Here is a 14106-nt window from a genome sequence, read left to right as displayed (position 1 = left end):
GGTGGGCGCTGATAGTGTATGTGGATTGAAGAAAGACACGGCAAGCTTTACAACTATTAACACCATCCTTGCTCCCGGACAGCCCAGGGCTCGCCCGGGCCAGGGAGCCCTGCGCTTGCCTCCTCCTGCCCTGTCCCCGCGGCTAGATGCGGGGCTGGAGCAGCGGGGTCTGCCTCCCCACGCAGCTCCCCGACGCACTGCGCTGGGGCTTGGGCTGAGCCGTGCGCGTTGCTGTGTCTGCATGGAGGCTCCGGAGCGCTGCGGCTGCTCGGGGCAGCGCGCTTGGCCACGGCCGGCAGCGCAGCATGGGGCGGCACGGCGCGGCTCGGCTCGGCTCGGCCCGGCGCGGCCCTGCTCCGCCCGCGCCGGGGCGGTGGTTCCGGGTCTCCCCGCCCGCGCCAGGGCGGGCGGCCGCGCGCTGCCGCCAATGAGGGAAGCGGCCGTCACGGCGGCGCGTCACGCGGGCGGCGGCAACATGGCGAAGGTCTCCGAGATGTACGACGTGACCTGGGAAGGTAACGCAGCGGGCGGCCGGGCCCGTTCCCTCCTGGCCCGGCCCGGCCCGGCCCGGCCCGGCCCGCCGGGCGCGTGTCCGCGGCCGCCCGGCCCCGCGGGGTCTCGCTGCGGGCTGGGCCGCCGCAGAGCCGCGGGCGCGGCGGGCCTGCGGCTGCTGCGGGGAGAGCCCTTAAATGCGCAAATAAATAACGAGGCAATTCGGGAAGGGCCAAGCCAGGAGCGCGCGGCGGCGCCCAGGCCACCCCAGTGCCCGACCCTTGCTGCTGAGGGAGCCGGGGATTCTGTTTCAAGCGCAGTTGTGCGTTTTGCTTGGTTTTCTCCCGTAGCGCCCCAAGTTCTTGTTTGTTTTCCATGGTAGAAACAGCAAAATCACTTCGAGGGGAGGTAGGGACGTGTAGTGCACAGACAGCCCTTTTCTCGGAGTACCCTGGACTCAGTGTGTTTTGCTGGAGAGAGCCTTTTCCTGCTGGGATAAGCTGTGCCAGTGCTGGATGCTGGGGCTATTGCTCCATCCCGTTAGCTAAAAGTGGAGGGACAACAGGCCAGGATTTAGGCCTTAGGCCCTTAGCCTTTTAGGATTTAGGGTAACATAGAGAAACATCAGAAAAATGGCTAAAACAATCATTAGAATTTGTGGAGGAACAGTCAGAAACTCTGAAGCGACAAAAAGTTTCTGAAAATCCTGCTTCTTAAATCTTTGTATATCCATTTGATCTTAGTGCTTTTATTATTATCACTAGCTGTTTTAAAATAAGAGCTGCGTGTGGTGGTTCTTCCATGAGCAGTTTGGTCTCACGTCTCCTTGCCCAGATGCTGGTTCCCGCAGCACTCAAGCCCATGGGAGTTTCATACCAGAAATAAGCTAATGCTGGCCTGTAGTTTTGGGCGTAGAAGAGGAAGCTAGAGATGGATGGCCCAATATGTTACAGGCATTATCCAGTAGGGAAGACCAGTACGTTGGCAGGGAGAAGTTTGTGTGAACTTGAGTAAGGAGCAGGCAGGGCAATGGGAAGGAGCGCGGTGCACGTGCGTGTCTGTGTGTGCCTGCATGGCTGTATAAGGCTTATTTCTGGCCTTCCCAAAGGTTGCTGTCAAGCAAACCAACCAAAACTTGTGAAAAGCAGGCTTCTAAGAAATCAAGAAATGACAGGGCCAGTGTTGTGGTACTTTAATTGAAAAGAGGGCCATCTGTTTTGAGAAAGTTAAGTTGTTGCTGGCCTATTAGTGATAGTAGGCCCTGTGTTTGGTTTACTGATACAAATAATGAAAACAAATCCTTAAAACCAGACCAAATGTTAATGCATTCTCTTTGGGTTTTTGATTATACTTTTGTTTTATTTGAATATAAATTGCTACAAAAAATGCATCAGATTTAAAGTTTGGAAAGTTTCACTGTTTGGAAAGAGAAAGTAAGATTTTTTTCAGTCAGGAACATGTTTTGAGGATGCTCCCCCTGTATCATTAGCTCACCCTTGTTTTGGCTGACAATATTGCAGAGTCACTGTCCTTATTCTGTAAGCTGAAGGTTATGCCCAGGTAAGAATAGGATGCTCAAGCTTATTGCTTTTAGACTGGGCTTGGGTGATTGCCCTGCTCTCTTGGAATATTCAATTTTCAGAAGGCTTTAGTTGACATTTGTGTCAGTGTGCAAGGTGCCTGTTTTTGCTAAGGGGATACTGACCATGGGAAAAAAAAAGAGGACTAGTTGGGGTGTTTTGTCATACCAACTTTTGAGTTGATATCTTCCAGTTTACCTTGAAATGAAAGACTTGGGCATGTTGGGGAAGACCTTGAAGATTCGTTTTGGTACCACAGTTGTTTCTGCTTTAGATAACACACATTTGAAACCTTGTTCTTCTTCATGAAACAAATGTTCTTCAATCATGCTTTAAGAGATGTAAAATGGAGTAAAAATTATCAAATTCCTGCAACAAACTCCTCTCGGAGAAGGAGAAGGCAAATGAAGTACAATATGAACCTTACTTGATTTTATTCAGTCACATTCTTTGTGCTTAACAGTGAGTAAATTGCACACTAGGTAGGTGCACTGCAAAACGAGGTGCTTAGAAAAGAATCTAAAAATATTTGTAATTTCTGCAGTTGGAGGCGTTTCCTTCATTTTTCTTTCTTTATGTTACTCGTGTCTTGAGTTTTAAATTGTTTTCTGAAAACAGGAGAGCAGGAAAATGTCTCTTCCCTATCTTGATCAATGGATTTATATAATGCAAACATGGCTTCAACGTGCTGTTGTGGTAAAATAAATGCTTACACGTAGATATTCATCATATATTTTACAGCTTGCTTATTTAAGCATAAGGTGGCATACTGCTTTTGGAGAGGGGTTTTTTGTTGCTTATTATCCCATGGAAAATGACCTTACATTTGCTGGCTTCTTTCTATTTCCAAGAATTAGAAACTGTATCATGACAGGGAGCCAGGCTGTCTGGCAAAGACGTGTGATGCTGCAGATTTAGCACATCAGCAGAAAATGGGGATGTGCCGTCGTCTGCTCTGGGAGCCCCTTAAGACATGTAGAACTTTATAGATACTGTCAACCTAAGTAACCCAACGCTCTTGGCTTGCATCTGTTCTGCTTGGGTTTCTTTCCAACTTTTCTTGCTGTTGATGAACATTTGACATGATTTCAATGATAGATTAAAGATGAGTTTGGCTCGTGAGTCGAAATATAAAAAAGACACTTCTATAAAGTTATTTTAGGAACTGGTTGTGTTCCCGCAGAACTTGGTCTGCATGTGCAGAATTAGCTCAATTGGCAACCAAGAAGCAGTCATGACTGTTGAAACTAAATAAAGTAACAGTTGGCTTTCTCTGTAAAACTCATCTGATATCTTGTCAGTATTGGACAAAATAAACCGAGTTTTCTTTTCCTTCTGCTTGCACAGAAGCACAGTCGTGTTAAATGCCAAATGCAGTTAAACTGAAGCAGTGCCTCGCAGTTAATGATAGATATGTCTTCTGGAGACCTCGGGGTGCTCACTAAGTACAAAACTGAGTCCAACACTTTGTCCTTCAAAATCCATGCACGCTTAAATGTCTATGAGAGTATTTGTTGTGCTGTAATTGGGGACAGATCAACTTCAGATTTTGACAGCAAAGTGATGTGATTACAGGAGGCAGAGGTGAGATCCTGAAATTTTAGCTTGTTATATGGAGAGGAGGCAGCAGTATTGTCCAGCTGGGTTTCTGTTGCCTCTTGCTGTGCTTGGCCACATGTTTGGATGGAGACAGGGCTGGAGACCACGACACAGCCTGGGTTGGGGTCACCCTGAGGAGCTGCTGCCCCGGAGGGACCCTTTTATTCACTCATGGATCTGCCCCCGTGTAAGTTGGCAGTGGGTGCAGCTGAGGTGCTCTCAAAGGTTGGGTGCTTGCAGCTGAATAATAATGTAAAAAATGAGTCCTAGAAATGTGCTGCTTACTGAATCACTGCTCACTGACCGTGTAACTGCTGTCATATGTTCAGGTAGTGTTTTGAAGTGTGTAACGTACGTCCCAACAAATAGGGGATAACTACCAGGTATCTTCCGATGTTAAGCATTGAAAGCTGTATTTCATCTAAGCACTCAAAAAATAAATAAGTATAAAAGTTAGTTACTGTCTAATTGCCCAGGCCAAATTAACTGAAAGCGGAAACAAAAAAAAAAATACAAGTTATTTCTTTTGGCTTCCTACACCTTATTTGTATTTTTTTAGGGATCAACAAATATCTTGGCAAGTTCGTCTGTTTCTTTGAACTTAAAACACTTTGATTTACTTACGAACAGTTTGCTATTAAAAAAAAAAAAAACAAGACTAACACAGATGTATCTATTGCCCAAAACCCACGTATGTATATCATAGAAGTATAATTGTAATTAAACTTAGTCAAGATTTTTTTCAACTTCAGTGTATCTTTTTTTCTCTAAAATCACAGCTTGCTATTGCCAAACCTTGTATTACATATGATACATAGATTTGTCTACACAAATTATTATTGTCTGACTCTTGTAAAATCTTGCTAAGTGAAAATTGGTTAAGTTTGAGAAAGCTGTAAAAAAAAAGTAAGTTTTACTGTATTTTTTAGCATGTTCTTCTGCACGTTGCAGAGAATTCAGTATTTCTAAAACTGTCCTTTTGACAGATGCACCTGAATGACAGCACCTATTTTTGTTTTCTGCTTTTCATCATCAATGGGGTTTGCCTCTCCTGGTGTTTTTTTGTCCTCAGTTGAAATTCTGCAATTAGATGCTGAATGGTAGATATAGATTCATTTAATAAATTAGACGTAATTATGTTTGGAATTGCACTGGAAAGGTGATGTTGGTTATTTCCAAGTAAATGAGTCGGTAAAAATCAGATGAGATATTTTTATGTATGTAGCTTGACAGTTTTTGTGAGTGTCTATGATCTTTTACATTCTTGCTGTCTAAATTTGAATTTCCAGGGACCATCGTGTGTCTAGAACCATTTGACTTAACTCATGCGTGTGAAGCATAACCCAGTGGTGGTTTTGGTTGATTTTCGAAATACAAAATATAGCACAGTAACAGTTTTGTGAGTGATCTGATATCACTTCAACTAGATGGAAGAAATTCTGTGCATAATTTTCAACTGTCACTTATGTTAAAATGAGGATTTTGAAGTACAAGAAAAACTGACAGTGTTTAGATGTACGTTTCTGTTTGTTTTTCCAGCTGTTGTAAAGTAAATAAAAAGTTGGAAGCATTCACAGTACCTTCATATTTATAAAAACACTGTATAATTTTGAAAACTATTCCCTTTATGTTTCCTCAACCTTTTGTTTTAGCATGTGGAACAGATACAAAATTATCTTCTCAATAATTTTTCATTTCAGGGGATATATAAAACCTTGCCTAGTTGGTGCACTCTAGATGAGAATGCTCTGCTACTCAGGAGATCTGTTTCGTAGTAAATGTCCTCTTAGAATTGAAAGCAAACAGAAATCCTCATGCTAAAAGAAGCATTTTTTTTTTCTTTTTCTATGTTAGCTAGATAAGGAATAAGTCTTTATGCCTTTGGGCTCTCCCCTGATAAGAAAGCCCTCACTACCATGACTGTCCTTCCTGGTGCTCCTGCCCCTAGGAGTGTGCTGGATCTTTCTAGGCTGAAATTTTACAACGTTTTATTTAAATTGATCAAAATGAGAGGCCGAAGTTCTCATAGTTCTGCTGCTTGCTTTGGGTGAGAATTTATTCGCTTGGAAAAGATGAAGCAATTTTGGCATGGTTTGCAAACAGAGGTGTAAAACCACTTGGACTCTTGAAGCTTGTTTTCCACTACAATGGATAATGTCTGCTAAATTTGATTAGTTATTGGCTAAAGAGAAATCAGGGGAAATCTGCATATGTTATTAACCATATAGCCTAGAAATTCAGAAGCCGACTTGATTATATATATAAATTAGCCCAAGCAAGCCCACAAGCAAGGTTTGATGCAATTTTGGAAGCCAGGTACATCCATTTCTCCGCAGCTTAATTTTTTAGTATAAGTGGAAGTCAACTGCATTCCAAAACCATTACTCAGATGCTTTTTCAAAAGATATAAAATTCAAATTCTGTTACTCTCTGGAAATCTCATTTTTCTTTTGACTTCGCTCCCCAGATATGCGTGATAAAATGAGGAAATGGAGGGAAGAGAACTACCGAAACAGCGAGCAGATAGTGGATGTGGGAGAAGAGTTAATTAATGAATATGCATCTAAGCTTGGAGATGACAGTAAGTACATGTTATTTTTAAAACTTCCATGTTTTAGCTTTTATTGCATGTGTCTGGTATTGTTTATGCTGTTTTCTTCTCTTGCTCTGCATCTAATACTTCTGTGTGCTTTTTTTTTTTCTATCTGCTGATGTTCATAAAATATATGTTGCTTCCTTAGTTTAATAGGCGGTCTGAATTCCCAACCTCGGTTTCTTTACCGAATATGGGATGCAGAGAAAACTGATGGAAATGTTACCTAGCTGAACCCTTAATTTGGCATGTTACTAGTTAGACCATTATGTGAAAACTTGGAATTAATCTGTTATCTACCTGTCACTCAGCTGATGTCATGTTCTTCAGCAGCGTGACAAAAGTTGGAAAATATCCTTTTATAGGAAAGAAAGCTATTCCTTAGTTTAAGTCATACATAGTGCAAGAATTAATATTAAGGCTGTTTTTCTTACAGCATTACATTTGTGATACTGTATTTAAAGGTAAGTCTAGGTTTCTGCTATCCATAAAATTATTATTTTCAGGGGATTTTAACTATGTTATTCTAATTCTTGGTAGACAGAAACTTGGCATATAATGTTTCACATGAAAAGAGAATTGTTTAGAGCCATGTCACAACAATGCGATAGCACTTTTCTGTAAGAATGAAGCAAAAGATGAGGCATAACTCTGTCAAGAGTGTAGTTGTAAGTTTGCACATTAAAGTTACACAGGCAGTTTAACACAGACCATATAATTTTCTTGTAATACATGGAAGTATCTGGAATTTATTTAAATATTTTTACTCATTTTAATTTTTGAAAAAGAAATACCAGCAATAGAAACCATATGCCATAAAAAAAAAAAAAAAAGAAAAAGAAAGGTACAGTGTGCCTAGAATTCTTGGGTAGCCATGAAAGATAAAGGAATCATCAGATATGATGGATATTAGTCTTGTTGATTAAGGTGCTTTCAGGTAATATCCGGATGTTGTCATGATTAATTTCAGAATGCATATGGAAAGGAAAATAATGAATGGAGTAGGTTAGATTATTTGGGCAGCTCTTTAACTTGATTTGTATATATGTAATTGATTTATATATGTAATCTATATTTTGTGTCTGATGTGTATATTGCATGAAAAAATGTATAATTTATGTTATAAAAATAGACTACAGCTCTTACAAATTGTTCAGAGGGCATAAAAGGATACAAAACAAGTTGCATGTCTGTTCTGTTATGTATTTAGAAAGAAAGAATATTGTCTTAAAATAGCAGAAACTCATTAAATAGAATGTACATTCCAAAAAGGTCATGAGGACCTTTGTTATTTGCTGTCTTTATTTTGCGGGATACTTGCTTCTGGTTTGGTTCTGTGATACACTGAGTATCCCAATTTGACTTACAGGAGTCACCTGGTTCTTGCAATTCATTTTGGATGTTTCCTTCTGCCCTAAACCATCTTTGCCATAGTCTTTGCAGCTGCACCTCTGAGTTTCTTTCTTCTCTGAGTTACTTTCACAATGCAGTAGAGCTTAAATAGGAATAACACGATCTGCCATTGACTTAGAGAAATTGTCCCGTTTCAGGAAGAAAGTCATGTTTATAGGAGTTTGGGCAGTGAAACAGTTAAATAAATTTATTTTCTTTCTAATCCCAATGGCTATTCTCCGGGTCTGATCAGAGAGAAGGTCCTAATGGATATCTGTTTAGAAAATTGTAGATAAAATGTTAGAAAAAGAAAAGAATTAGAATTTTTTGCCTTTCAAGATGTCAAAAGGTATTTTATATTACTAAAAGCAATAAAAATACTTAATTAATTCCAGCAGTTTGTTAAAATGGCCCCTTTTTCAGTAATGATCCATAGGAGCAGAAGGGGAAGAATATACAAATTTCATTAATCTTTTTTTGCATTTTAGATGTTTCCCATTATTTTTTAAAAACTATATCTGTGTTTAATGTCTTTTTTTGTGTGTTCAGTTTGGATAATCTATGAACAGGTGATGATTGCTGCCCTGGATTGCAGTCGAGATGATTTGGCATTGGTAAGTTTTCAAGTTGACTTTTCCCTCAATCCTTAGGTTTTCTTCCTGTGAATCTCTTCCAGATAGTTATAGGATATTCTGAACTCCCTATCTTGGATTTGTAGATTATTGAGAAATGCACTGCAGGGAAGAAACTGCCTCCACCCACCTTCCCTAATGTGTAACTTTTGTTTAGACAGATTATGTCTCTTCCAATAGCCATGAAAATATTTACAACTACTCTGGTATGGGCTGAATGACAAGAATAATACTAAAAGTTGCCATGTTTTACAGAGGATGTTTGTTTATTGAAAACCTCTCAAATTATATATTTTTTGATTGTTTTGGGTTAAAATGTCATGCATGTCTTACTATTTGTCATGTGGGCTATTACCACAGACAAGGATTGATACAGTCAATGTAGAGTAATGCATTTATGGCCAGTGTATATAATTCCAAATGCTACAGCTGTACTAATGAGTTATATTAAAAAAAAGTGTGGTTGTATCCATTTTTGCTCTTACTAAAATGTCAAGACCACATTATAAACTTATGACTGTTTTTTTAGTTTTCTGTTAGCTACCTGTTTTTCTTTTTTTCACTTAATCCTCCCTCATCATCTGAAGAAGTGGCACAGCCATTTCTGTTTACATTGTGAGCAAAAAATAAGGGCCTGAAGATGTTAAAAATCAGTGAAAAACTTCTTTTGGTCTTCAAATCAAGTCTGGTTCCTAAAGGTAGGAATATCTTGCTGTTAACTCTTTTTCAAGATGGTACATTTCAAGTGTAGGAGCTGATCGTCAAGGAAATAACTTCTCTGCGGAGTATTTTCTGCTTTTCTCTATGGACAGAGCATGTGCTTAAGGTGAATTCCATCCAATAGAATTAAAATAGGGACTGGTTTTCTTGTTAGGTTTATCTATTAGGTAAACAGACCACTTATGTTTGAATTGCACTCTTGTAAGTTAGTTAAAAAAGTTCCCTTCTTAAAGCATTTGCTTCTGTCATTAGGTAAAACTCGTATTTACCTTACATTCTTTAACAGGTGATTCCTCAACTTTACTGTATCATTAATGAGCTGCTTTTTATTTTTTTCCCCATGTTGTATTTGAAGAGAGAGCATTTATTAGCACCAACATAGCAACATAGTCAGCAGGCTGAAGGAAATGGAAATGCTTTTCTGTTTGGCCCTGGAATACTGTGTTCCAGTTTTGAGCTCCTCAACACAAGAAAGACATTGGTTTATTGGAGCAAATCCAGTGGGCAACCATCAAGAACATTAAGGAGCAGTAAGGCATAATGCATAAGGAAAGGCTGAGAGATCTGGATTTACTAAGTCTTGGGCTGAGAGGGCTTTTTCTTGCTGGCTTCAAATATATACCAATGGGAAGGTGCAAAGATGGAGCCAAAGAGAAGAGCAACAGACACAGGTTGCCCAAAAGGAAATTCCAAATAGAAATTAGGAAAATATTTGTAGCAATAGGATGGTGAGCCCTTTGGAATAAGTTTTCCAGAAAGACTCTGGAATCTCTATCCTTGGAGGGATTCAGAATTTGACTGGCAGGAGTCCCCGAGCCTCCTGTACTAACTTTGAAGCTGACTCTGTTTTGAGTGGGGATTGGTCCCAGGTGACTTCCAAATGTCCCTGATTTTAGTATGAATACTTTTTATGGATATTTAGTTATAGTTGATTAGTTTGTAAATTTATTTTCAGGTATACAGAAAATGTAAATAAAATGAGCTAATGTAAAACTGTAACACCTTTTCACCAGATTAAAACTGTAAAACACAAACTTAGTTATTCCTTTGCAGGCAGGAACTGGAATAAGCAAAAGCCTCCTTAGCACCCAAATGTTAATGAACTTTTCATCCATCCTTCACAAAAGGCTGGAGAAAGAGATGGGGCTGATTTGTGCCCTGAAAGTCAACAATCTTGGACTTGCTCTAAGTAAATAGTTGATAGAGCTCAAGTCATCTGTGAGAACTGCTCTGCCAGGGTTTTATTCCCCTACAGCTGGCAAGGCACTACACAGTCTTTGAGTCTCATGCTGGGTGGTTTGGGCAAAACTCAGTGGTCTGTGCTACCCAGGGGCTCAGGCTAGAGGATGTACCTGGGAGAAGGGCAGTGGAACTAGAAGGGTCTCAAATCTGTATCTCAAATTCTGTATGTATATGGTAAAATGGAGTACACTGAAAAATACAGCACAAAATACTGAACTTCTGGTGAACCCAGTGAGCTTCCCTTTCTTAGATAATTCTTGTGTTTCTCAAAATACTGTTTTATATAGCTGTCTGTTCAAACAAAAATAAATAGACTTAGTGTTTAAATAATGTATTTCTGTGTGCTGATTTATATCAAAAACATTTTTGATCTTTATTTTGAGGGTCGTCTAGGAAGAGTCATGAAGTTGTTGAGGGAACCAGTGTTGAAAGATCAGTTGTGAAACGTTATTTGTTTTTTCTAGCCCTGGTGGAGATTGGGAGTTTCTGTGCCGTCTAAGTGATATCGCTTCAGATGAGAGGGCAACAGTTTATGCATCTTAGAAAGTAGGCTAAAAGCCTAGAGGGAAATTCGGATTTTTCTTTTTAATGTGATTGATTTATAATAAAGAAATAGTTAATTCAAACAAGCCAACATCATATGTGGGTTTTTTTTGCTACATCTGTAGCCCCGAAGTAGGACAAACCGCTGTGCAACTTCTGTTTTTTAGCAGTGAGCTTTTGACAGCTGTGATGCATTTTGCTTAAGGGAATGGGTCTCATCTGCTCCAAATGAGCAGACTGAGATGGTTTTCATGGAATCACTCATCTGGCTTCTTTTCCCTTTTTTTTTTTTTTTTTTTTTAATTTTTTCCTTTCTTTTTTATTAGCGCTGTCCTCTTTGCCTTGCCCCAAGTGAGTGTGCGTTACGCATGCAACCGCTGCAGTTAGCCAACTTGGTCTTTCACACACATGTTTTAGTGAAATCACCTGCTTTTGGCAGGCACCTGCACTGTGGTGTCTTACACGCCGCAATGCAAGTTCAATTACCATCGGGAAGTCGGATCTGTATGAAAACGTTTCAGGTCTCAGAGTACCCCCTACTGCATCATCTTCTGCTCTGATGTCCATGGAAGGTCTCTGGATGCAGCAGTTTACAGTTTTTGACTTCCTAAGTTTATTGGAGGAAAACCAGAACATACTTTTATTCTGAAAGTTGTTGTCCTTCAGGATAGGCAGATTATTGGACAAGGTAATGCAATTATGGGCTGCAAAAGTTCTTTTTACAAAACAGAGGGTTACACTTGAATTATAAAAGCAAGAGTGAAACTACTTCTCTGGAGTTTTATGCAAGCTTTCCTGTCTCTTGAAAATGCTCACAGGTTAGTTCAGATTACTTAATGTCCTGCTAAGAACATGTAGTTTTCTGTAACATCTGTAGTTCAGAGCAGCCCCGTTTGAGCTGGCCATCATTAAAAGTGCCTGTAAACTGTTTCTGTATTAAGTCTGGGACTTTTGCTACATGAAATTACATTTTGAAATCTTGATTGATCCATGCAAACAAGATCATGATGAAAACAGCCTGTGCTTACTTGAGGCGAGGCATTTTCTCCCTGCTTGCTGTCTCCGTCCTCCCTCTCCTCTCTGTATTCTTTTGGACCTGGGTGATGGGAGGATTTCCCCTGTGCTGTGCTCTAGGAACAGAGCACAAGCAGAGAGGGAACCTGGAAATTTTTACCATTACTTATCTGTAGGTATATTTTTTGCAGCCAGTGGATGTGATGAGATGGATCAGACTATGTAGTTATGCTTCACCAGCCCCTTTGAACTGAAGAACAGGTCTTACACTGATTTGTATAAATCAATGCCTTGAAAAGGAGGGTTCTGTATGACGCTTTTAGCGTGATTGATACCGTTGCTCTTGGCAGAGCCTGGGACCCTTCCACTTTAATGGATCACTACAAACGTTGCTCTGCTATCGAGGCACATGCGTGATATGCTGAGAGTTGGGTTCCTTTGGGGAGGTTCTGACTCAGGCCCTCTACAAACATCCTTTTCCTCTAATCCTGCAAAATCTGCCTGTGATGAATTCCTTTTATCCAGCCCAGGTGTCTCATGGATTTCAGACGTTTTGCCTCCTGTGCCAGCAGGCTCGGTTTAAGCCAGTGACAAACATTTTCTTTGGATTTCAAAGTTTTATTTTAAAAATAAACACAGTGCATAGTATTAGCATAGTTTCTTCCATTGTAAGAGAAAGAAGTATCATATAAGCTCTTCGTGTCTTTATTTTGGGTTTTACTGTTTTGTATTATTATGAGGCAACTAAATAGACTTCATGTTTTAATAGTATCAGAAATCTTTTAGTAGATGAGTATAATTTTCTAGATAAATAACCATTTCCAAGAAGCCTGACAATCGAGCGACGTGTATGGAAGAGATTTCTTAGAATTAGTCTTCTAACACTAAGAGGTTTCAGTTTCTGAACTTCTCTTTAAAATATATTTTATTGCTTATTTCAAACATTGGTATTTGCTTTCATGCTCTTGAAAAAAAAAGTTTTTTCTTCACAGCTTATGTGTGGGTAATTATATTCACAAAAATATATTTCATTTGTTTATTTATGTAGTTTTGTCTTCAAGAACTAAGGCGGCAGTTTCCTGGGAGCCACAGGGTTAAGAGATTAACTGGAATGAGATTCGAAGCTATGGAAAGGTAAAAGCTGAATTTAAGCAAATGTAATTCCTGTCTGGAAAAGGTACTTGCTATTTCTTAAAAAAGAATTCGGTCATGGTAAGAGGAGAGAAAAGTAGTGCTATGTAGTTTCCTTGCAGAAAGTAACAGGGTGCATGATGATTTTACAATGCTTAGACATTTCTATTGCATTATAGTTTGGACTCTGCAGTCCTACGTTTTTCCAGTCTCCCCATCAGACTTCACAGTTTAAAAGGGTCTGTTATGTGCCAGCATAAGTCATTATACAGTAAAACACTAGGTACTTTTTTGGCAAAGTCTGTAAATTATACATCTAATGTTGCACATATAGAGCTGCCTTTGAAAATCCCTGACAGCCTTTTTGTTCTCCTTATTCTCCTGTGCTCCTAATTAGCAGGGAACATCTTAGCCCACGTATGGTGGGTCCAGCAGAATTTAATAAGGATTAAATCTATAGGATTCTTTATAGAAATTAGTCAAAAGCCATCCAGAACAGAGTAGCAGAACCTGAAATACAAACTTTCTGAAATAAGCCTTCTTATAGAAGGGCTATAACTTAGTAAGTTTAGGAGGAATACATAAAATAATGATCTGAAGACTTTGGATTTTTTCAAGAGAAATTGCCTCAGGACTTCAGATTGACCTTCATTGTCTGTCTCTGTTCTTTTAATATATCCTTTCTATCAACTCTCTCTTCTAATGCACTTTTCTTGGATATTGCAGAGAGCAGTTCAAACCTTGTCAAGGACTTTTAGTTTCTGGTAGCTTTGAAGGCTAGTAAATCTCTGCTGTGCTTCTAGTTGAGATTCAGAGCTTTTAGGCTGGCTTCATGTGGAGGAATTAGAATTTAGAAGTGTTATTTTTTTTTCTATTTAAGTGTTTTCTTTGATATTTATCAGATATTTTTCATCCATTTCCTTGCAAAATGAACTCTGCAAATATAATTTGCTATCAGCCAGCTGTGAAGGTCCATTGTTTGGATCGAAATAACCAGACTCCAGTACCACCAGACCAGCCTGAGGGCAATTAAAGTTTTGACATTCACACTCACTTTGAATAAAATATTATCCCTGAAAAAATCCCATTAAATTTAGCTCTCTTTCTGCCTTCATTTGATGTAGGGTGGGAAGATTGGCAGCAGATTTCTCCTTCCCCCACACCTATC

General features: G+C 39.5%; 1 protein-coding gene across 1 annotated transcript in view; it reads left to right on the top strand.

Moving 5' to 3' along the window:
* The first annotated feature begins 427 nt into the window (after window positions 1–427).
* Window positions 428–14106, top strand: part of EMC2 (ER membrane protein complex subunit 2) — a 37928-nt gene continuing 24249 nt past the window's right edge. The window contains exons 1-4 of the mRNA XM_088523105.1: window positions 428–515; window positions 6139–6252; window positions 8206–8270; window positions 12856–12941. Of these exons, the coding sequence (XP_088379231.1) occupies window positions 428–515; window positions 6139–6252; window positions 8206–8270; window positions 12856–12941 (353 nt within the window). The remainder of the gene's footprint in view (window positions 516–6138; window positions 6253–8205; window positions 8271–12855; window positions 12942–14106) is intronic.

The sequence above is a fragment of the Tinamus guttatus genome, unplaced genomic scaffold, assembly GCF_059628265.1.
Source record: "Tinamus guttatus ecotype Peru unplaced genomic scaffold, ASM5962826v1 Tinamus_guttatus_pri_ptg000012l, whole genome shotgun sequence".
Lineage (NCBI taxonomy): Eukaryota > Metazoa > Chordata > Aves > Tinamiformes > Tinamidae > Tinamus > Tinamus guttatus.
This window is presented reverse-complemented; position numbering and strand designations above follow the sequence as displayed.